Source organism: Strix uralensis, chromosome 4 (assembly GCF_047716275.1).
Source record: "Strix uralensis isolate ZFMK-TIS-50842 chromosome 4, bStrUra1, whole genome shotgun sequence".
NCBI lineage: Eukaryota > Metazoa > Chordata > Aves > Strigiformes > Strigidae > Strix > Strix uralensis.
Window position 1 is genome coordinate 72678165 of NC_133975.1, and position 23957 is coordinate 72702121.

Sequence of the window (23957 nt, forward strand, 5' to 3'; positions counted from 1 at the left end):
GATGGAAATTTCCATTGCACGGTTGGGAAAACGTCCTTTCTTGCTTTGGTTGAAATACCATTGTTTTCTCAAGTTGTGTGATTATATCTTGTGTTAATTTCTTAAATGTCACCCCATGTTCACAAAAGACTTGTGGGCACTTACCATAATATGTAGCAAATATGAATGGGATGCAGTCTCTTTAGGGGCCTGCTTAAATTAGTGTGAAGTTCATTAAATGAGCCAGTTATTGTCCTGATCCTCAGTCTCATCTCACTTGCATGGTCTTAAGACCTACTTCTCCTCTCAGCCCTACCTCAGTTGCAGTACTTTATTGAATGTATATTGGACAGTCAGTTAGGCACTGTTACCAGTAAACACTTTAGTGTGAACATATGTGATGAAAGTGATGAAAAAGTGAAAATTGAACATAGGAAATACACCAGGGCAGTTCAATTTTCATTGAGTTTTGCCACGGTACAGGAAAACATTGTGCAGTGTTGATCTAAATGAATGAAAATGTGACTTAGATCTTTAAGCTGTCTTCACTGTTGTCCTGCCTTTTTTTGCCTTTTTTTTTTTTTTTTTTTTTTTGCTTTACTATTATTTCTTAACTTTTTGGTACTAGTTTGAGGGGAAAAAAAGCAGGTGTATCTCTTTGAAAAAAGTTTCAGGTAGATGTATTTAAACTGGAAAACAAGCTAGAATGTAATGCTTAATGTGTAGGATTTAGTAGATGATTGAAAATTTCAAAGAAGAAAGAATTGTCAGTTTGTAAATTTTCAGGCTGTTACACTTCCTCTCTTATCCCTTCATCCATCTTGTGATTGTTAGTTTGGAAGTTTTAAATGAAAATTAATTTTAAATTATTGTCCTTCTGCTTACATCACTTTTATATGAAATTCTACTTCAAATGTGCTAATGAGTTCACTGAATGTAATCTGTTTTGCAGAAGAACAAGATGAATAGAGTAGTCATTATGCTATGTAATTTCTCAGCCTTCGAGAAATAATATTTTTCCAGTCTTGGTGATCTTAAACCATTTTTTAAATTAAACGTTACACCTTATAAATTGAAAGTCTGCTAGCTCATTCTTCCAATACAAAGCTACAATTTCTGGAAGCCTTAATTGTGAGGATAAAACAAGTAAAACATGCACATATGGCCTGAACACTTATCCTGCTGGTTAATCTTCACTATTTATACAGAGTGTTTTTAAAGCATAATTCAAAATCATGCGTTACAGGAATTTCGCTGTGGGATATTCAGGAGTCACAAGCAGTCAAAAATTGCCTTAGTCAGCAGTCCTTGCAGGAGCCAGCTTCTCTATTTTTTCTGTTTACAGCAATAACTTATAACAAGGAGAAATAATTTGGTGCTTTTAGGAAAATATTTTTTTAAATGTCTCTGCCTTTCTTTTAAGTTGCAGTTCCACTTTCTTTAAATTTTACTTTGGTCACCAGAGGCCTTGGCAGTGCACATGGTCATGCCTGCCCTCCCAGAATCACCTGCAGTTGTGGGCACCCTTACGACCAGTCATTTGCCAGGTTTTCTTATGACCATTATATTCAGCTGTGAGAAGTTTTCCGTAAAAATTCATTTCTGAAACATATTTGGAAGAAGGCAACTTCTTGCTCTGGAAATAAATGCAGTCCTGGCTAAGAAACCTGCGATACCTGCACAAGTCTTTTCTGAGCACTGTCTCCAATGACTTGTACCTTTGTTGTTAACAGATCACAAGCATATGTCAAGGGGTTTATGACACATGGGACTAATGCTTGTGGCTTTTGTGGAAGGAGAATGAAATCTGACAGTCACAAGTCACTATCTCCTTATGTCAGCAACCCTGTATCCAGCTTACGCTGTGGGCAGTGGATAAGGACTCTTTCAGCCTTTCATTCATATATTTTGAAATTTGCTAAACAAAAGCATCAATGGGGAAAAATGCTAAACTGGGGGAATATATGCCATTTTTCAGTTTATAATAATGTACGTGTGTATGTGTAGAAGGAGATTGTTACATGGAACAGCTTAAAGTTATGCTAAATATATACTATACTTTTGCTTTATTGCATGTGTTTTGTTCTCGGTCTCAGTAGGTCCAGCTCTGTAACAGTGCAACAGCTTTTTTTTCCTGAGTAATCAGCTACTTGTTCTGATGAGCAGATCAGAGTTAAAAAACAGGGATAGGGAAATTTATATACACCAGAGGACTTAAAACCATCTCTGTACGTGCATACAAGTCCCACCCTTTCAACAGCATATTAAATGTAATATTGCCCCTGTTGTGAAACTGCAAAGCTTAGTGAATTTGTAGGATGCAGTCAGTCAGGAATTTTGATAGAAAACTATTCAAATTTTAAAATCGTGAATAAAATCAGAGGAGAGATTCCCATCTTGCATCACTATTAGCAACAAGGATTCCTTTTGCACTGTCAAAACATGTATGGGTATGTGTGTTTGTGCATGTGCATCAGCCTAAGCGTGGCTGGACATGTCATTGCTTGAGCAAGGTCAGACTCTGTCTAGTGATTATATTTTTTGGACTTTTGATGGCTTATGTTCCCAAATTTATGTCTGTTAGCTTCTTTAGGGTGGTAGATGAGGGAGGATGTTGAGGTTTCTAATATCTGATGCAATGCAGAAAAATTGTTTTTTCAAGTAAAAGTTCTCTTAAGCCAGCTTTGGGAACAACTACTATTTTGTACCTAACAATGAGAAAAACGCAGGTTTGACATGCTCAGAAATTTGGAATATCTGGGTTCCTGCATGGTCTCATTCACCAGTCATCTGTTGAACTGAATGAGAGTAGGGCTAGCTTCTAAGCTTTTTATTATGTTTGTTTATTAACTGCTTATTTCAGCTTTTATCTCAAAGTATACTAGGTTCACCATTTTTTTAAGACTAAGTATGGAAGCCTGTAGTGAAAAACTGAGTAAGAGGAAAATAAAACACAATCAACATATCCGGCCAGGACAAATATTTGTGGTGCAATCTTGTATATATAACTACTTATTTTTCTTATTTCACATATGCACTTTCGTTTGTGTTCCCGGTAAATAAGTTAATTTAAGGTCGTCCACATTTCAAATCAAGCTTCGTGTGCACTAGAAATCGAAAGCATAATACAAGTTAGTTGCATTTTAACTTTCTCTAGCTCTATATTTATTTTAAAACTGGCCAGTTATGTGAGGCTCAGCACACTCTGTCTGCATTTAAATGCATTTAGAAAGATTGGCTGCTTTAATGTGAGAAGGGCCTTGTTTACTTGAGTGAAAAAGTTAATGCTCTGTAATAACACATACAACTTCTTGTCCTGGGACTCATTCACTGAGTGTTTGACTGGAGAAGTGAAATCCGCTTTGTTGCAAAGCAACACATTTCAGTAAAGCAAAAATTCCATTTCTGTTAAATCGCTTTCCAATATTCAGCATAATGATGTGTTTAATTTACCACAAAACATGGTAAACTGCCTGCAGTATGAGTTTTGATTAGTCATTTAGATTCATTTTATTTAATTTTAATCCTTTTTTTCATTTTACTGAAATGTATCTGTAGGTTTTTTTGCTTAAGTTTATTGTCAGTTTTCTAGCAGTTAATTTTGATATTTTAATGCTGGCAAAAACTTTTTGAGTTCCTGGTTTCTGAAAGGAATGATAGTATTACTATCTGCTGTGCTAACCATGGCACAGACAGGACCCAAAAGCCATTAAAGCTTCAAACAATATGTGGATAACGTGTTGAACACATTCTCCTGTTTCTAATTTATACTGTGAGCCATACAGTACCACACAGCCGAGATAATTTCCAATAGCATCATCTTTTCCTGAGCTTTCTTGAAGAACTTAAATGGCTTTGCAAGTTTCCTTCAGTTGTTTTCTTTTACCACTCCAGTCCACTAAGTACTCTGATCATTCCTCACTTGTGCTGGTGTCCAGCTGTGGTGTAGAGAGTTGAACGTATACTGGAGCAGATGGTGCCATGTGGTTGGGGATTACATAGAGCCAAGACAGTTTACCTTCTCCGTTCCACAGGGCATGGGTGAATAAAGATAGGAGGTGGTGCTCCCTTCTTCTAAGGGTGCATGAGTAGACCAAGGCTGAAAGTGAAAGCAGTCTTTAGGTGCATCCCTTGTGGATCGTAAGCATTAGCACAAATTAGGGGAATGAGTGATTTATGATGAGTTCACGCAGAAATGCGTATTGTCTTCTCTTTGCTGGTTATCCTGCATTTGAGAAGTAGAAATTGTCAGGTTAAATGATATTTCTCCCCAGTGTCACCTTCCTGCATTTAGTTTCCTTTTTTTTACGTGCGTGGCTGCACATATCCAATATTTTTTGTCACCCTTCTCTTGGATGGCGGTAGGAAGAAGTTGAGAGGGCTTGTTATAACTTCTAAGCTGACACATTTCCAGTATTGTACTTTTGTGAAGATCAGCCTCAACAAGCACTGGTGAATGGCGTGGAAAACCAGCCAGTCCCACTTTGCTAGGAGAAGAGACGTCCTGCCCACCCCACAGTCCTCCATGGCTGTTTCTTCATGTCACTTCTTCAGAGGTCCCATGCAGAGAAGGGAGCCACAGCCCAGTACTGGTCAAGCCCGAGGTGGCCTCTTGTAACCTCCCCCTGTAACTTAGCCTCCACTGTGGGCCTCCAAGAAGCAGGCTCCCAAGGTCTGCTCCTTCTCTTCATCCCCAGACACATGTTTACTTGCAGATGTAAGCAAAAAGCTTCAATTTTTGGAAGAACATCCGTGGGAAGCAATTTTCTTCCTGAACTCAGCGTTACTATTTTGACACTATCCCAGGTTAATCTTTATTTCAACAATGATGTGTGGACATTTGTGGGACTGTCTGCTTAATGTATATGTACAGCTGTCACCTAGAAAATAAACTGTTCAGTTCACAGAAACAGACCACAGCACACAGAGATGGGAAATTAATAATAATAATAATAACAACAAAATAATAATAATATATTCAACATGGATATCCTAAGTGTCTGTGAGACATGGTATTTTGGGATTTGAAAAAAACCTAGTAGTAGTAGAGCACTAGAGAAATGCTCTAAATAAAAGGTGTCTGACAAAGAAACAGTTGTTGTTTCTGCTCAAAAATAGTTCAGACTACTATGAAAAATTGGTAGACATTTTAGTGCAAGTTCACTAAGGGAAAAGTGTATGTTTGTTTGTGGCTTTAGCCCTCAGGGCTGTTTGTAGGAGTAGTCAGAGGCTTGTGTGGCTGTGTTCAGCAATTTTATATAGGTTGTAACATGTCTGGTTTATTAAAAACAGTTTGGGGGCATCTTGAGTGTTTGGCTAATATTGCAGAATTTACACAAAATTTACTATACTTATTTATGCAAAATGTTTAGTGCAGAACAAGAAAGAGATGATGCTCTAGCTAATAAGAATAACTGACTTGGGGAAGATTTGCTATCGAAGCAAAACTAAAAAATCTGGGAACTCAGCCTGACCATGGAAACTACTTCTCTCACCACAAGTATGACATGTACATTTTATGAAACCTACTTATTACCAGGGGCCAAATTCTGTGGTCCTTATGCAAGCACAACTTTCACTGAAAGTTCACTAAGGACGGTAGAATTTGGCCCCAAGCTATTTCTTTTCCATAGAAAATTACTTCATTTGTAATTTCCTCTTCTTATATTTCTCAGTAACTGCAGAAATGTGATCTGGTCATTTAAATTCAAGTGAATAAAAGATTTGAGGACTCTCTGTGAAATTGCAACTTTATCTTTCAGTGTAATAGAATAAAGGAGTAAATTTGTGGACGTGAAGTTTTACTTAGAGGAAAAACACATATTTGGATAACTACAGAGACAGGAAACCAATGTAAATACGTGAGTTTTTCCATCTAAGTAAAATGAGAAAGATTTGAGGTTTTGAACTGAAGAGCAGTGACTTGGGATGTTACAAACAGCTGAATTAATACTGGACTTCTGGGACATTTCTGCAAGCACAATGCAACCACAAGCTAACTCTGAATGAGATCTGGGTTACTTCCATTACCCTAGCTAATCTTATTAGTATGGTGCTCAACCTTGGCTGGTATATTCACTTCTCTGAGGCTAATATAAATATGTCCATATTGTGCTACACAGTGCCTTGTAGACGCATCCGATGGGGAAATGGAGTTAGAGAATAACTGCGTGGAATATATAGGGGGCTGAGGCGAGGGCTGGGATTCAACCCTTAGAGCATTTGTTTGGTACTCTGCAAATTCAGATTCCTCAGAGAGGAAAGGTGTCTGGGGCTGGCTGGAGTCAAATGGCTGAGTCACAAGCTGCTGCTATCAGTGTAATCCTGAGCAGGAAAGTATCCATAGGCCATAAGCAGCTATTACATCTGGCATCCCTTTTGACCGTTTCCATTATGTGACCAAAGATTTAATAGCCACGCAGGAGAAAGGACAAATCCATTGCAGTGTTTTGCTGTTAGGATATGTCCACGCAGTACTTAGTCAGCAGATGTGAACACATTCTTCCCATTCTCCTCTCTTCCCCCGTTCTGTGAGTGTAGGTAGCACGGCACTGAGCCCGAGCTCAGTGCTCCCAACTGGGACAGGGCCAGCCTGCAGAGCTGCGCTGGAGCTAGTCCCGTCGCCCCAGCACTGGGTTACCTCTAAAGGCGCTGCCACTGCAGTTCATTTTTGTCAATAAACCAACAGCATCAGCTCTTTGTGTTAGCAAATACATTTAAAACAATGAATTTCAGGTTTTAGCTGCAAGTTAGCTTTCTTTTCCAGGCTGAATTGTGTCACTGATGCTCTTTGAATGTGACTTACCCAAGATTAATTTCTAAATTATGTATAAATTGTTTAATCACCTGTGAAACTTAACAACTTTCAACTTTTCATTTCATTAGCTGCGAGATGAATGTCGATTAAATGTGTTTGGAAGACCAGAGCTTGATGACACATGCAGCAAACACTGCTGAGGACTCTGTTTCATTTAATGCAGTAATAATAAACACTCCACAGGCAATATTTCAGCAATCAAGAGCGCTTTTGCAGTCTTTTCTATCTATATGCATTTGGCTAAATGACAAAATTGGGGGCGGGGGGGTGGAAAAAGGGTAAAAAATGAGTCAGACATTGCCTTAATGTAACCTTCCTGGCTGAAAGTATATTAATTGGCAAAATGAATTACCTCAGACTAGAGCAGAGAAAGGCCTCCATTGTGCATGACCGTGGCGTGAAACCTATACTCTAGCTCACATGTTCTTTTCTCGTCATCGTGATCCATCCCATCCGATCAGCAGGCTTCAAAGTTGGCCTTGCGAGATTTATGGCACCTTTCAGTTGGAAGCTCTTTTGTTCAGTCCGTTGTGCATTAAGCCAAGTTACTTTGAAATATTTTGCAGTGAAAAACCTCCCTCCTGTGCAGAAGCTGCTCCCAGCTTCTTCCCGCGATGCAGCGTGGTACTTCTTCAACCTGCAAGGGTTAACGTGGGAAAATGGGTCATTATTTCTTCTCTTATACAAGAGCTTGGTGTCTGGAGCCCTTGACAGCACCACATGAGGCCCAAGAGCAGAGCCTGTCTCCTTCCCAGCCCTAAGGTTGAGGTCCAGCAATAACCTCGGGTAGCAGCGACCTGATCATCTGCCAGGTTGGAAGGACTAGGGCGGTCACATGGGGGCTGCCTGTGTTTCATCAAATGACAGTTCCGTGTAATATGCTTGCCTTGCAGCAAGTACTCGAACCAGTCCCTGGCCCAAAGTATTTCATTATCATCACTTTTCTCAGTCCAGCAAATATTGAATTGTTGTATCTGTTTGAGATTGAAGGGGAAAGTGATGCAATCTTGGGTAAAACAGGCATGGTCATCATCTGTCTTTTGAGTAAAAGGGGCCATAACTCGTGTTTTATGCTCCACTATCACTCTTTCCTTCTCTGTTTGGCTAAAAGAAAGGAGCGATCCCATTTTTTTCAGGGACCCTCAGCAAAGAATTTGGTTAGAAGAAGATGTCATGCTGATTCTTGCCTGAAAAGAAGTGTAATAGTCTGGCAAAACTCACATAAACTTGTAAAACTCTTCATTGTCTTTTTTTGGATTTGACAAAGGAGAAGCTAAAGAGAATAAATACTGACAGATTGCACATGAATAAACATGCTATTTCTCACTTGTTTCTGCTCATCAGTGTTAAGTGTTAGAATCACAAGGAGGATGAAGGCTGTAGGTTAAATAAGTTCAGTCCCATTTCCTGTAAGCCAATATCCCATCTGAGTGAGCATTATTTGCTGCTATAGATGGTTGCTTCTACAGTGAAATTGAGTCTGAATGGGGCTGGAGGATGTGCAACCTTCTCACCCACTCAGAGAAGGTCTCCCCAGGTCAGGGGTGCGACCGGCAATGGAAAAGCCACACGGAAAGCTGGGGTTTGCCACTGTTTCCACTCTATTTGTTCTGTGGATAAATAAATTGAGGGCTGGAGTCTTAACGGCTGTCAGTGCGCCACCTTTGAATGTCTTCTTATAGAGAAATAATAAGTCAACCACATGTTCAAATTGGTCCTAATTGTTACAGGAAGGCTTCTGAGCAGTTCCAAGACCATCTTTTTCCACTGAGCATGTATTACAAAATATTTCTGGAATTAGGTGGAGCAAGAAAAATAACAACTTCTTTCTTTTTTTTTTTTTTCACAACTTGTACTTTATGTTGAGATGCCTTTGAAACAAATCTGACCCTGTCCTGTATGTTGACTTGGCTTTCTTGCTCTGTGAACTGTGACATGCTCAAGCGCTAGGCTTTAAATTGGGGATGGCAGACCTTGGATTAGCATGGTGGTATTTGTAACCTCTAGCATTTTGTATCCCATTTTCCTGTAGGATCTCCTGCCCTCACTGGCACTGGAACCATTGCTGTCACAGTGGATGATGTCAATGACAATGTCCCCACATTTGCCTTTAACATGTATTCTGCCACTGTTCCAGAGGATGCTCCTACAGGGACAGATATTTTGCTCGTAAACTCCTCAGATGCTGATGCTTCTACAAATGCTGTTATTAGGTAGGTCATTTACTGTTGCTGTACATAATATCACTTCATACCTTGCCTGAAGATTTTTTTTACCTCAGTGTCCATCACAAACATATCATGAAGCTGTAAGACACAAAAGGACAGCTGTATATGTGTAGCTAAATTGTTTCGGCAAATACGTCTTTTTTTTTTGTTCCTTATAGGCTTTTAGAATTATGCTAAGGACAAGTAGAGTTGCAGTGTTATTTTAATTTTTTACTAAGTGAAAAGCAAATGAGTTTAACTTGCACCTGAGTGTAATTGTTAACAGGCTAAACTTATATTCCTCAATTAGAGGAATCCATCTAGAGGTAGATGAATTAAAAAAATAAAAAGAAATCTTAAAACTTGTAATAATATCATAAATGGATTAAGCACTTCAGCTTGCACTCTTTATATATACATTCTGTGCATAAATAAATATGATATAGGCTGTGAATGATCATCATTACTGACTGCCATCAGCTTGTGTAGCCTTTGGAAAGGCTTTCGCCTTCTATTTAGCATAGCTTTTAGAGTTGAGGCCTTGTAATGAAGAATACAGTTAATAGATACAATACAAATCTTTTAAAATGTATTCCTTAAGAAGCTAGAAACCATTGTTCTTGGAGGCTGACAAACTTCTTAAATATTAATTGAAGGAGTTTTCAGGAAGGGATTGGTGGGAATGTACTTTTCAAACGTCATTAATGAATTTGCTACAAAAGCTGAATGGGTTAAATAATTTTTTTTTTCATTTACATTCAAATGAAACCTCTCACCCTAAAAAAAGTACAGAATGCATTTTGCAACTATAGTCTTCTTTAAACTTTAATTTTTAAACTAGGCAAATCTAGAAATCAGTATCAGTTTTTTGCATAAAAATATCCAAACTAGTGGATAGTGTTAATTTTGTGATAGCATATATATATATATATATATATATATATTTGGGGAAGGCTTCAGTATCTTATTTTGAACCTGAAGTGGCTTTTCAAACCTAACTGTAGTTTAGATGACTGCTTATGCAGACTTGGATGCATTTATAATAAACTAGCCGAGCAGGTACCATGTCACTCAACCTGCTAACACACATGTTAGAGGAGACACTGCAGTCACTGAACAGTCAACAGAAATCACCACCTGCCTTGCTCCTGTGTTCATGTCTTTTCACATAAGAAGCAATTTTGACTGAAAGCCAACATGTTCCTTGAGTAAATTTATGGTCAATTAATGTCTTCAGTTTAGAATGAAAATTAGACAAGGTGAGGTGTAAAGTTTATCCCATTCAGAAAACCAGTAAAAAATTAGAATTTGGCATTTTTGCTTTAAATGCCAAGTGGGCTGAACACTGGCCATTGCCAGTTTCACAGACAAGAGTAATGAAGATGCTGAGTGGCAGTGGCAAGCTGAAGATTATCCACTGAGGACTGATTTATTGCGACTGGAATACAAAGCACATTTGTATTAGTTACTAATTGGAAGGACACGTAGGTAATCTCATCACATTTAACTATTGTGACTGCAAACACCTGTAACTCTGTTTCCAAACTTAGAAAATGGGATATAAAATAGCTTCTTTATTTAGTTTTGTTAGTTCACCTCAGTTCATTCTTCAAAGTGCATAAGAATATTGCTGTGGTTGTCACTTTTTTAAAAAAAGGAAGTAAAATAGAACTATGTCATGGCAAAGCAATGGTCTATAAAATACTGTAATATTTTCTTTCCAAGTAGCTAGAAGCCAAAAATAGAAACTTGATATTTTTGCATCTTTAAATATTTGAAAAGCATCCAAAATTTTCATTTATTAAATTGTGAAACAATGAAGCTTTTAATTCTATTCACTCTTACTCTAAGAAACTATTTCTGCAAGCTCCTTTAGGAAAAAGAATTCCATACAAAGCATGAATGATTGTAATGATTGCATCCCATAATCAGAAATTGTCAGGGTGCTCTCACGTTTCTTTAGCATGGTTGAATGGCTTTAATATCTCTGCCATTAGTCTTTGTCATTCACTTGGTACCTCACAGTAAAATAATTGATAAAAATATTTTTTTCTTTCATAAGTAGCTATTTAAAATTGTTTTCAAGTTTTGTTTTACACTTTTTAGACTTAGGAACATACTTTGTTTTTCTTGGACAGAATTAGTCTAGATTCAGCATTTAGAGTAATGAAAATCTTAAAATATGACTGGTATTACAAAACTGGCAAAAGCCAGAAGGACCAGAACACGTAAGGTCTTCTTGTCAAAGGTGCTGAGCACTCAGAACTCCTTCTCCAAAAATGGTATGTAAAATCCTCTGCTAAATGTTCATGTAAAGTAAAAAATGGTCTGTGTTATGCAAGCAGTAGATAATCTTCTGCAAAACTGTTACATGTCTATACATGCCAACTGGTTTTCTCTTATTTGTGGTGATAACCTGTGAAGTCATTAAAGGAGGCTGATGAGGTTGTTAATGGTAATGCACACTTGAGCAGTCTTGTTAAAGATAATATAAATAAGGGTGGTCAGCACAGAGTAGTCAAAAGGCCAGATTTCAAGCACTTCAGTCAAATTCCTTTTATGCCAGCTGTCACCATTAAAGTTTTGGGGGATTTGGGGTTGGGGTTTTTTTTTGGCTTGCGTTTGGAATTTTATTGTAACTATGCTGAGACACTTACATTGTCCAGTTGGTTTGCATGCAGTTGTACTCAGATATATCTCAGAATATCCTATGGCAAATGTAATTTGTCTTTATTCTGGTTTGGTTTTTTTTAAAAAAAAGGTTTTCATGGCACCTTCCCACTGCTAAAGCTTAAGCCATTCTATATATATGGAAATACAGAAGAGAAAGTCTTTCTCTTCTGCAACACTTCACACAGGGTTAAAACATTGCAAATCACTGATGAAATTCGCCCGTGCTGCTAGTATTTAGCGAGATTTAAGTGGTGCTTTAGGCTTTGTGCACATTCTTTCCACCCTAGATGCACATTGCTACGGCTGGAGAATAATTACGTATGGCCATCATATTATATCATAGTTAAGCAATTAAAGCATGCTCATGGCATTCTGTAGAGATTAATGACTGAACAGGAGAAGTTGTCACAGCTTATTACACAGGCTGGCTATCAATCCTCTAGGTAAAGCTTCTGGCTTGTGTTATTATTTCTGTCATAACCTGTTCTAATTTTAAAAAAAAAGAAGATAGGATTACTCTCTTCCATAAAAGCCATTTTTCTTCTGAATCTTTTGTAGAATTGTATACTTCAAAAACGCTGCTACTGTGCTGTACAAGGCTTCTCTGAAGAAGCAATGCTATAATCACAGCTGTGTTGGTTTTTGTCAGGGTTATAATATTTAATATGGGAATTGTTCATTTTAGCCAGTTTTTGTTTCCTTTCTTTTGTAGAAAACCCATTACCTGAATTAATAAAAAATGTAATATTAACCAATTACCTTTAAAAATACAGCCTTTAAATTACCTTTAAAAAGTACAGAACTTAAAAATTCTGTACAAACACAAGCTGCGTAAGCATTCAAAGAGAAAGGACACATTCACTGTGCTACTAAGCCAGAGGTAGCCTGTACAACGCATTGCAGTAAGCACACTGTCAATTCTTACTAAATGACATTTTTGCACACACACACGGATATACACGTACATACACATCAATCAAGGGTTGAATTGTGGTCCTAATTAGTCTTTATTAATGTAGCTCTGTGGTTACTAATTTGCTATGAACTACTATGAATTAACATTGAAATCTTGAATAGCAACACTTGGCTCAGTATCAGGTAATAATATGAATTATAAATCTTCATATTATTTTGTAAAATTGTCATCCTTTTATTTCAGAAAATAGTATTTTTTCTAATTATATTCTGCAGATTCAGTTAAGAGGTATGTCAGCCTTTTAGAAAAACACTTAATGCATTAGCCCAGGGAAATCAGTACTAGAGGATGCCTCCAGTAGCCAATTTTGAGAGTATGTCCAACTGTATCTTCAAATGTACAAAGGCTCAGTCTGTTCCTCATTTATTAGAAATAATCTGTGTTAAGCAACTATGCTTGGAAATCCCCAGAAATGTCATTTATGACAGGTCTCAAAATATGGAAGAGAAAAAAGTGAAGACAGATGGATAGTCAGAAGAAAATCTGCATGTTGATACCCATCAGCGTGATGGTCTGAAGAGTATAGAAAATTGTTATTATCTTAAGGCAGCAGGCTGCCTTATGAAATACCAACTGAATTTTTCTTACTTGTTTTTTCTTTCCAAAAGCTATAGGCTTACTGGTGGCAATTCGCAATTCACAATCAACCCATCAACAGGACAAATCATCACCAGTGCTCTCCTCGATCGAGAGGCAAGGGAGAACTACACTTTGGTGGTGGTGGCGAGCGATGGGGGCTTCCCTGGGGCTCTCTCCAGTTCCACTAGCGTGCTTGTCTCTGTCGCTGATGTGAACGACAACCCGCCCAAATTTCAACACCATCCCTATGTCACCCACGTCCCATCACCTACCACTTCAGGTAACCCAATCAGTGGCAGCGCTTGGGATACTTCAGACTGCATAAACATCTTAATAAAATGGAAAGCTGTGCCACAAGAAATGTTTCTAAGATGTTCCTTTGCAGCTGTTTTCCAGGTTTTGTTATCTTTGTGTTGCATGGGAATGAATAACTGCAAGGCTCAGTATGTCACCCTAATTTAGCAACTTTTTTTAGTTTGTTCCTTCCATCCAAATTCTGTTATTTTCCTGCAGTTATGTAAAGAAGACATAGTGTAAATGAGCACCCACTCAAACAAGTGATTAAATTATTTTGCCAGGGTGAGGAAGGCAATGGTCTCTTTTTTCCCCTGAAAGTCTCCTCCTGCATGTAGATGTTCTTTTTCTACCTTGAGCAATTCTGAAAGAGGATTTTGTCAACCTCTTCCAAAAAGGCTGTGTCTATATCAGATGTTAATTATGTTGCCTTTCCTTGAGCCAAGTGGTAAAGTAAAATAAAATAAAAAGCCAAGCAACAACCTTCCTTTTGAGGTTGCTACACCCAAATTAAAGTGACTTCACTCAGTGCAGGAATTAATTTCTGATTCAGGTTATGTTTTAAAAAGCCTGATAAATAAATATATTAGAAATGTGTAAGTCCAAAATACTAATATTTGCAGAATTGGCGTTGCAAGGGGAAAGAAAGGGGAATATGTGGATTTGCATGAGGATGGAGAGAATTTACTGAAAAATTCTGCTATTTTGAGATCTTTTTTCCATTATTTCAAATGGACTAATACCAGAACATCTACTATCTCAAAACAGTATAAAAGGATTTTATAATATGATCACTATATTACCACGGATTCACCAGACTGCAATCGGAGTGGTTGGCTGTGGAGCTCAGCAACGCTGAGTGTTTTCACATGCATACACATACATGGATATGTGATGCCTACAGAGAGGATTCCAAGACAAATGGTTTACAAAACAAATTTTCCTTTAAAAGAACAAAAAAAAAGGGCTTATTTCCATGTCTTGGGTTTTCTCTCTAAATTTTAAACAATTGCAAATACTTCTCCTTTTTATGGAAGAATGAATTTGTTTACATTTCTTCCCTGTTTCCAGAACAGCATTATGAAATTATTTTATTATTGCACAATCTGTATGTATTCTGACTAGGGTACAGTGCCTATGCATGGCTCTTTTTGAGGTGTTTCTTTAAATGTGTTTATGAGGCGTACACATAGGTTTAACTAATGTTTTCTGGCAATATCTTTTTGGATGCTTTTTGTATGAAACCTGTTAGAACTGGAAACATGCAGAAAACCAAAACTATGTTTACTCTGTTTTTAACTTAGCAAAAACCTAGGGATGCATACACTTTTTTATCTGCAACTTCCTCAGTTGATAGTTCATTTTCATTTAAAAGGAAATGTTAGTATCTTTCCACATTATTTTGAAAGGCTGTTGACAATGATTTTACTAGCAGGCATGGTGTCCGTTAATAAAAAAAACCCAACAATTTTTATTGCAGTCCAATGTAGAGTCTGAATTAGCTTTTCCAAAAGAAAAAACAAACCCTCGTAACTTGATCAAGGCTTTTGCTTTTATTCCAATCACAGAATATCTAGTGTACATTTTGAAAGAAAAAGCTTAATTTCCTTGTTATTTTTTAATCAAGATTAAAAGAGCGAACTAGTAATAATAATTAATAGTATAATTTGCTTAACTGAAGCAAAAATCTTCATTTTTTCCTGTCCCATTTCTCACAAGGGTTTGAATACTGTTGTTGTCTAAAGATTCCTCTCCCTGGAGTACGGCTCATTGCACATGACAAATAATGACATGAAATACAGTTTTAAGGGGACACTGTCAAAGTCATTCTTGCCTATAAATGATTTTGCCTTAAGAGGTTGAAAACAACATGATTTTTATACAGGAGTGGGTATTTTCTAAATTTCATTACCAGTAAAACATCAACAGGGTGTTCTGCAAATTGATTGGACAGTGTCAAATTTGAAAGACGTGCCATGCATTAGATCTCTAAACTCCGGTGCAAAAGAACACTCTGGATTCTCTGTGCAGATAGGCAAATATATAGGTTAATGCAAATGGTGCCTGTATAGTCAAGCTCATTGTGAAACATAAATTCAGAAGACCTGAAACGTAATATATTCATGTTATTGCACTAGTGTGCAATAGTTTTGTATTTCTGTGTGATTTTAGCCCTGTCTTAGAGGACCAGCATGCTTTTAAAAATATAGCCCCATTAATTACTGTCCTCAGAATACTCTTACAAAATCAGAAACAAGAGGCTATTCGGGACAAAGGGGCAGCATCTGGGAATAGGAAGAAAAGGGGCTACAAGGGAAAGTGGGTGTGTAGTGTAAATGTCCATGGGTGCTGGCTGTTCTCTTAGGTAACCTTAATAGTCATTGAATTTCAGAGGGTTTTTTTTCATGGATAAGTAAACTATGAGTAATTAAAAAAACAAAAATCAAAGTAACATTCAATCTTATTAGATTCATGGCTTTCATAATGTTAATGTTCTAGAAATGGGATGCTAGACTTCCAAAAAGTTTCAGGTCCATCTTCCAGTGCAGATGTATGTGTAGCCTCTGACATCAGGACATGCATTTCTCTGAATGCAGTGACCTACTGTTCAGACCCACATTTTCTGGGCTGCATGAGCATCTTGTGGGCTCACAAACTCACCTACCCCTTGTTGAATTTATCATCTTGTGAAAAAAGCAGTTCACTTTCAGAGCAGTGTAAGGAAGAACATACTGCTCCAGGACAGGCTTCTGAGTGAAAAGCTGGCATCACGTTTCCACGCAATTGGTGCATTCATTAAAGAACTAACTTTGTTCTCCATTTCAGGCTCGTTTGTGTTTGCTGTGACCGTCACCGATGCGGATGCTGGCTCCAACGCTGAGCTCCATTATTCCCTCATGGGGAAAAACTCTGAGAAATTCCACATTGATCCATCAAGGGGGGCAATCCTGGCTGCGAACCCGCTGGCAGGAGAGTCTGAAGTCACCATTTCTGTTCATGTGAGGGACGGCGGCCGATATCCCAAGACAGACTCTACAACTGTCACTGTGAGGTTTGTGAACAGAGCAGAATTTCCTCGTGTTCAGGCAGATCAGGAGACCTTCACGTTTCCTGAAAACCAAGCAGTCGGTACGCTTGTCACTACCGTCTCTGGATCTTCAGCCAGAGGAGGCTCCTTGTCTTACTACATCGCCAGTGGTAACCTGGGCAGCACCTTCCTGGTCGACCAGGCGACAGGACAGATTTCTGTCGGGCGGGCTTTAGATTTCGAAGCCATACAGAAATACGTGGTTTGGATCGAGGCCAGAGATACAGGCTTTCCTCCCTTTTCCTCATATAAGAAACTGGAAGTAACGGTGATAGATGTCAATGATAACGCGCCAGAGTTTGAGCAAGATCCCTTCATTGCAGAAATAGTGGAGAACCTGTCCCCGCGGAAGATACTGACAGTGGCTGCTGTTGACAGGGATAGTGGCCTAAACGGACAGCTAAATTATGAAATAATTGAGGGCAATACAGAAAATAGTTTCAGTATCAATCGAGCCACTGGTGAGATCAGAAGTGTCAGGCCCTTGGACAGAGAGAAATTGTCTCGATACATACTAACCATAAAGGCTTCAGATAAAGGCACCCCACTCCAGAGCACGACCGTCAAAGTTATCATTAATATTTTAGATGAAAATGACAATGCTCCAAGGTTTTCTCAGATATTCAGTGCTTCCGTGCCTGAAAATGCACCTCTGGGTTTTACGGTAACCCGAGTCACGACGTCAGATGAAGACATTGGGGTGAACGCAGTCAGCAGGTACTCCATAAGGGATACAAGTCTCCCATTTACCATAAATCCCAGCACTGGGGACATCACCATCAGCAGACCACTAAACAGGGAGGACACAGACCGCTACAGAATCAGGGTCTCTGCTCATGACTCCGGGTGGACAGTGAGCACAGATGTCACCATATTTGTCATGGATGTCAACGACAATGCCCCACGATTTACAAAGCCATCCTATTATCTGGAGTGTCCTGAGCTTCCTGGGATTGGTTTGAAGGTCACCCAGGTTTCAGCCACCGATCCTGATGAAGGATCAAACGGCCAAGTCTTCTACTTCATAAAATCCCAGTCTGAGTTCTTCCGAATTAATGCAACCACAGGGGAAATTTTCAACAAGCAGTATTTAAGGTACCAAAACTCCAGCGGTTCAAGCAATGTCAACATTAATAGGCACAGCTTCATTGTTACTTCTTCAGACCGAGGCAGTCCTCCATTAATGAGCGAGACAACTGTCACCATTAACATAGTAGACAGCAATGACAACGCACCACTATTCCTCGCTCATAAATATTTTACTCCTGTTACTAAGAACGTGAGGGTTGGCACAAACTTAATTAAAGTTACTGCAGTGGATGACAAAGACTTTGGCTTGAATTCTGAAGTGGAGTACTTTATCTCTGATGAAAGCAAAACTAATAAATTCAGACTGGACAGGAGTACAGGCTGGATTTCTGTGTCGTCTTCTCTAATGGCTGATCTGAACAAAAACTTTCTGTTTAATGTGAAAGCAAAGGATAAAGGCAATCCTCCACTCTCATCTGAGGTAGCTGTTGAAATAGTAGTAACAGAGGAGAATTACCATACACCTGAGTTTTCTCAAAGCCGTATGAGCGTTACTATCCCAGAGAGTCATTCTGTTGGAACAGTGATCAGGACAGTTTCAGCCCGAGACAGAGACGCCGCTATGAATGGATTAATCAGATACAATATTTCCTCTGGAAATGAGGCTGGCGTCTTTGCTATTAATACAACTACTGGTACACTAACACTATCAAAACCACTTGATTTTGAGTTACGCCAAAAGCATGAGCTAGTTGTTACTGCCACGGATGGAGGGTGGGTGTCCAGAACAGGCTACTGCACTGTCACTGTTAATGTCGTTGATGTGAATGATAATTCTCCAGCATTCAGCCCTGAGGACTACTTTCCCAACGTGTTAGAAAATGCCCCCAGTGGGACAACTGTTATTCGTTTAAATGCCACTGATGCTGACTCTGGACCTAATGCTGTGATTGCATATGCTATTCAGTCCTCAGATAGTGACCTCTTTGTCATTGACCCCAATACAGGAACGATCACCACCCAGGGATTTTTAGATTATGAAACAAAACAAAGTTACCATTTAACGGTAAAGGCTTTTAATGTTCCAGATGAAGAGAGGTGCAGCTTTGCTAGTGTCAACATCCAGTTAGAAGGGACAAATGAATATGTACCCCGTTTTGTGTCCAAGCTTTATTATTTTGAGGTTTCTGAGGCAGCCTCCAAAGGTACCATTGTAGGTGAAGTTTTTGCAAGTGATCGTGATATGGGAACTGATGGAGAAGTCCACTACCTTATCTTTGGCAACAGCAGAAAGAAAGGCTTCCAGATAGATGAGAAAAGTGGACAGATCTACGTTTCAGGACCTCTTGACAGAGAAAAAGAAGAACGAATCTCTTTGAAAGTGCTTGCAAAAAATGTTGGGAGCATTCGTGGTGCAGATATAGATGAAGTAACTGTTAATATCACTATATTGGATGCCAACGATCCTCCCGTTTTTACCTTAGGAACCTACAATATACGAATCAGCGAGGGTGTTCCTCCAGGCACCCATGTCACGTTCGTGAGTGCCTTTGATTCAGATTCTGTCCCTAGCTGGAGCAGATTTTCTTATTTCATTGGGTCTGGCAACAACAACAGCGCCTTTTCCATCAACCCACAGACAGGACAGGTGACAGTCACTGCAGAGCTGGATCGAGAAACATTGCCTGTGTACAACCTGTCTGTGCTGGCCATCGATTCAGGAACGCCATCTGCTACCGGAAGTGCCTCTTTGTTGGTAACTTTGGAAGATATCAATGACAATGGCCCCACCTTGTCCACCAGCCAAGGAGAAGTAATGGAGAATAATCGCGCAGGAACTCTTGTGATGACGCTTCAATCATCAGATCCTGATCTCCCTCCTAACCAAGGTCCCTTTACATATTACTTGCTCAGCACTGGCCCCGCAACCAGCTACTTCAGCCTTAGTACCGCTGGTGTGCTAACAACGACGAGAGAGATCGACAGGGAGCAAATCAGCGATTTCTACCTGTCAGTGATTACGAGAGACTCTGGCATTCCTCAGATGTCTTCCACAGGAACTGTGCAGATCAAGGTAATAGACCAAAATGACAACCCATCTCAGCCCAGAACGGTAGAAATCTTTGTTCACTATTACGGCAACCTCTTCCCAGGTGGAATTTTGGGCAACGTAAAGCCGCAGGATCCAGATGTGCTAGACAGCTTCCAGTGCTCCCTTACCTCAGGAGTCACCAGCCTCTTCAGCATTCCTGGGGGTACCTGCGAGCTGCACTCGCAGGCGAGGTCCACAGATGGCACGTTTGACTTGGCCGTCCTCAGCAACGATGGGTTACACAGTGCCGTCACCAGCAGTGTCCGGATTTTCTTCGCGGGCTTTGGCAATGCCACCATTGACAACAGCATCCTCCTCCGCCTGAGCACCCACAGCGTGCGGGATTTCCTGACAAATCACTACCTCCACTTCTTACGCATCGCCAGCTCCCAGCTGACAGGGCTGGGCACTGCTGTCCAGCTCTACGGGCTGTATGAGGAGAGCAACCACACCTTCCTGATGGCGGCTGTCAAACGCGGCAACAACCAGTATGTGAATCCCAGTGGTGTGGCCACCTTCTTCGAGAGCATCAAAGATGTCCTCTTTCGCCAGAGCGGGGTGCGGATCGAGGCTGTGGACCATGACTGGTGCCTGCAGAGCCCCTGCCAGAACGGAGGGAGCTGCCTGAGGAGGTTGGCAGTGAGCACTGCTCTGAAGAGCCATGAGAGCGTCCCCGTCATCATCATGGCCAACGAACCCCTCCGGCCCTTCGTGTGCAGGTGCATGCCAGGGTATGACGGGAGTCTATGTGAGACAGACATCGATGAATGCCTCCCTTCCCCCTGCCACAATGATGGGACTTGCCACAACTTGGTGGGCGGCTTCTCGTGCAGTTGCCCAGAGGGCTTCACTGGCATGGCCTGCGAGAGGGACGTCAACGAGTGCCTTTCCAACCCATGCAAAAATGGTGCCGCCTGCCAGAACTTCCCAGGAAGCTTCAACTGTGTTTGTAAAACCGGGTATACAGGTACGCTTTTACTTCTCTATATCTTACAGTCCAGAAGAGATGGAAAGAGGGCGGAAATGTGCCTTTTTAGCACAAGGTTGTCTGAATATGAGCATCCCCAATAGGTGAAGAGGTCATACAAAATGAGGTATTTGTAGTTACAAAAACTCAGAAGACCAGGTGCTCACAGTATTATTTTATTTTAGCTCTGTCCTCAGGCAAATCTCACTTACCTGATTTGCACTAAAACAGAAAGATTTTTACAAGAGCTATTTTAATTTATTAAACATGTAGAAACTATTTCCAATGCTCAAGTATGATTTTTCTGCTCTTGATACTGTTACGCATATTGTGGTAGCATTGCAAGTCGGCTAAGAGTGTGCCAAGCAAGAAAATCGGCCTCTGCCCCAAATTGCTTACAGTCATACAAGACAGAAAACAGATGAAGGATATGGGAAAAAGCAGAATTCGGGCTGAATGATCAAGCATGTTTGTTCTGTATTTTGTCCCTTTGTCATTTATTTTTTTAACAACAGAAATGTCTGCAGTATTCCTACCTCTTCTGAGTATTTTTTTCTCTAATATTTATTACAATTCAAAAATAGCAGCACTTCATCCCCAGAAAAGTAGGCTGATGTTTGCTTCTGTCATGATATTTAAGGAAGGTCCGAACAATTTTAATGGTTGCTTATGGTGACTTTTTACAGACCTCGTGAAAGATTCTAACCAGAGAAGATTAGGTAAAGCTTTCATTACCTTTTCTAAGAAGTATTTCTGTATCGCAGATCCCCCAGGGCAGCCCAGGCCGACACAACCACGCTCATTATGGTGTGGGTATTCAGGCTTGCCACCGCTGCCACCAAAACTTATTGGTAACCAGGGGAATGATCAGGGGGTTGATTGTTCTTTTGTTTTTTCTTTAACCAGATTAGTACAGGAGTTGTGATACACTTACTGCAAATGAGAAGGTTAATCAATTTTGAAATAAAGGTTTAACTACTTCATTTAAAGCACAGCTACAACAGTGGATACGTATTCAGTGCGAAGGGTCTGTTGATGTAAGAGACACTGGTGTGATCTTTTGTGTGAACCTCACAAATGTACTACTGAGCCTCAGATCAGGAGCAATTATTGTTAACTGACAAGCAGCTCTAATTAAGTTACCAATCCAGGATTTTATTTCACGTTGTATTAGTACATCAAATTATTTTGCCAGGAGCACGGCAAAATAATTCTAGGGCAGCTATCCCCTGTAACTCTTTATGTCATTAGCACCAGAGATTACATGGGCATATGTTTGCTGTTGCAACGAAGCAAAACACATTAACTCTAGCAGCATACTAGAGTATATGCCTCTAGCCTGTAATTTGAATCATTGAAGCTAATTTTTTTCTGGTTTTAAAGCTCATATCTTAATGTTCAGCCCTTATGTCAGCTAAAAATAGAGCTCTGCATGTGACAAGCTCGACAAAAGAAGATTTTAACTAAGAAAATGCAATGAGAGACTCTTAGAGTTTGAAGTGTTGGATTTCTTTCACACCATGAATTAAATGTGGCATCTGATACGAGCTTTCTTAAACTCCTTGTCAACACAAATAACTTTAAAATAGACTACTACTGAGGCAGACATTTCTATTTGGGAGTCAGATCTTTTTAAATCAGTTGGCCATTGCAGAATCAAGAATTATTTAAGTGTCTGGAGATTGATCGATCAAGACAGAAAACAAATGGCACCAAAGAAAGTAATTAAAAACCAAAACATCTTTGGAGTTGAATATCAGCAGACCTTATTAGATAAGATCACAATTAATATTCAGTATATTTAGACATTTTATGTCTGCAAAAGCATATTTGAAATTCTGCAAATTTAATATTCAATAGGTTCTGCAAACAAATGTCAGAATACAGATTGTTTGAGAATGCTTGACATAGAGACTATTATGTTATTATTACACTGCCAACAGAAAGAGAACACAGCTGCTTGGGTGTTTAATCCTGATTCATATATGATTAAAGATTGCCATAGTGAATGTAAAAATAAAGCCTGAAACTGTTTCTTTGTGAATGTAAACCTTGAGTGCCTCAGCAAAAAAAGAGACATCCAAAATAGTGGATTTCTAATTCAGTTTACCATATACATAACTTTGCTCCTTCTTTTGGAATGAAAATACAGTCTCATAATTGAATTTGCATGCTTGGTAAAAAAATAATATTTACATGGTACTGCATACATCTAGAAATTAGTATTTTCTGAGATGAACTCTCTGTTCACTGTAAATTAGAGTACACGAGCTGTAGACCTTTATAATGGTCTACCTGAAAACTGAGAGTTTTACTTTTCCTTGATTTATTATGTTTTGTCAGCTGCATTTCACATCATCATACTGCAAAGGTAATGTAGTTCTTTTCACGGAATGGGATTATAAAGACTGATTACCTCAGAGCAACATCATTAGGGTTTAAACAATCTGTTATAATTACATCTCTTAATGATGATCAGATTTTGTATTTAAAATAATCACTTTCTGGAGGGAATATACTTTGTGATTTACAGTAGTTGTCTGCCCTTCCTTTGAACCCTTCATTTCCTGTTTTCCAGGACTCATTAAGATGAAGGAATGTAGGTTTGTGAAATTGTTTCAAATGCAAGATTAAAACATTAGAACAACCACTTTAAAAGATGGACACAGAGAACCACAAAAAATAAAACTCTCAAATCAGCTGAAATCTAACCCAAGAGCATTCAGCCGGTATCTGTTCCTGTTACATTTTTCAATTAAAAAAAAAAATGCTCAGGAAGTTAGGTTTTTGCATAAGCCCCTGCATGTGATATCATCAGCTTGAGGCGATGAATGATAAATGCTGAATGCTGTCTGTTGTCAATTGTTCAGCATATTCCTCATTTTCATGGTCTTCAGAAAAAAGACCTTTCTGACACAGAAATGAATACCCCAGATCTTTCAATATTTCAGCTGAGAAGAGATCGATAAATTCAACTAACTACAATGTTCACCTGAGCTGGAGAGTTACTGGGGTGGCTCTGGTTTGGACTCTCCCTGGTTCCCAAAACACTGGCTGAGATGTTTGCTTCCCCTCGCTGGATTTGGTACCCTGAAACACTAATCAAACATATATGATTAGCCTAATTCCTTATGCTGTCCAAATAAAATTATTCCCCAGCTGAGAAGTGCAGAGTAGTCCGAATGTGTGAAAATGGTTCTTGAAAATTGGCTTGTGTAAGCCATGAAAACTCATATATATCATCATTTTTCAAGGC

The 23957-nt window shown here is 39.3% G+C and overlaps 1 protein-coding gene across 1 annotated transcript in view; it reads left to right on the plus strand.

Annotated features, from left to right (window-relative positions):
• FAT4 (FAT atypical cadherin 4) overlaps nucleotides 1–23957 on the plus strand; it is a 151477-nt gene that overhangs the window by 99703 nt on the left and 27817 nt on the right. Inside the window, exons 7-9 of the mRNA XM_074864950.1 lie at nucleotides 8829–9009; nucleotides 13267–13511; nucleotides 16352–20701. Of these exons, the coding sequence (XP_074721051.1) occupies nucleotides 8829–9009; nucleotides 13267–13511; nucleotides 16352–20701 (4776 nt within the window). The remainder of the gene's footprint in view (nucleotides 1–8828; nucleotides 9010–13266; nucleotides 13512–16351; nucleotides 20702–23957) is intronic.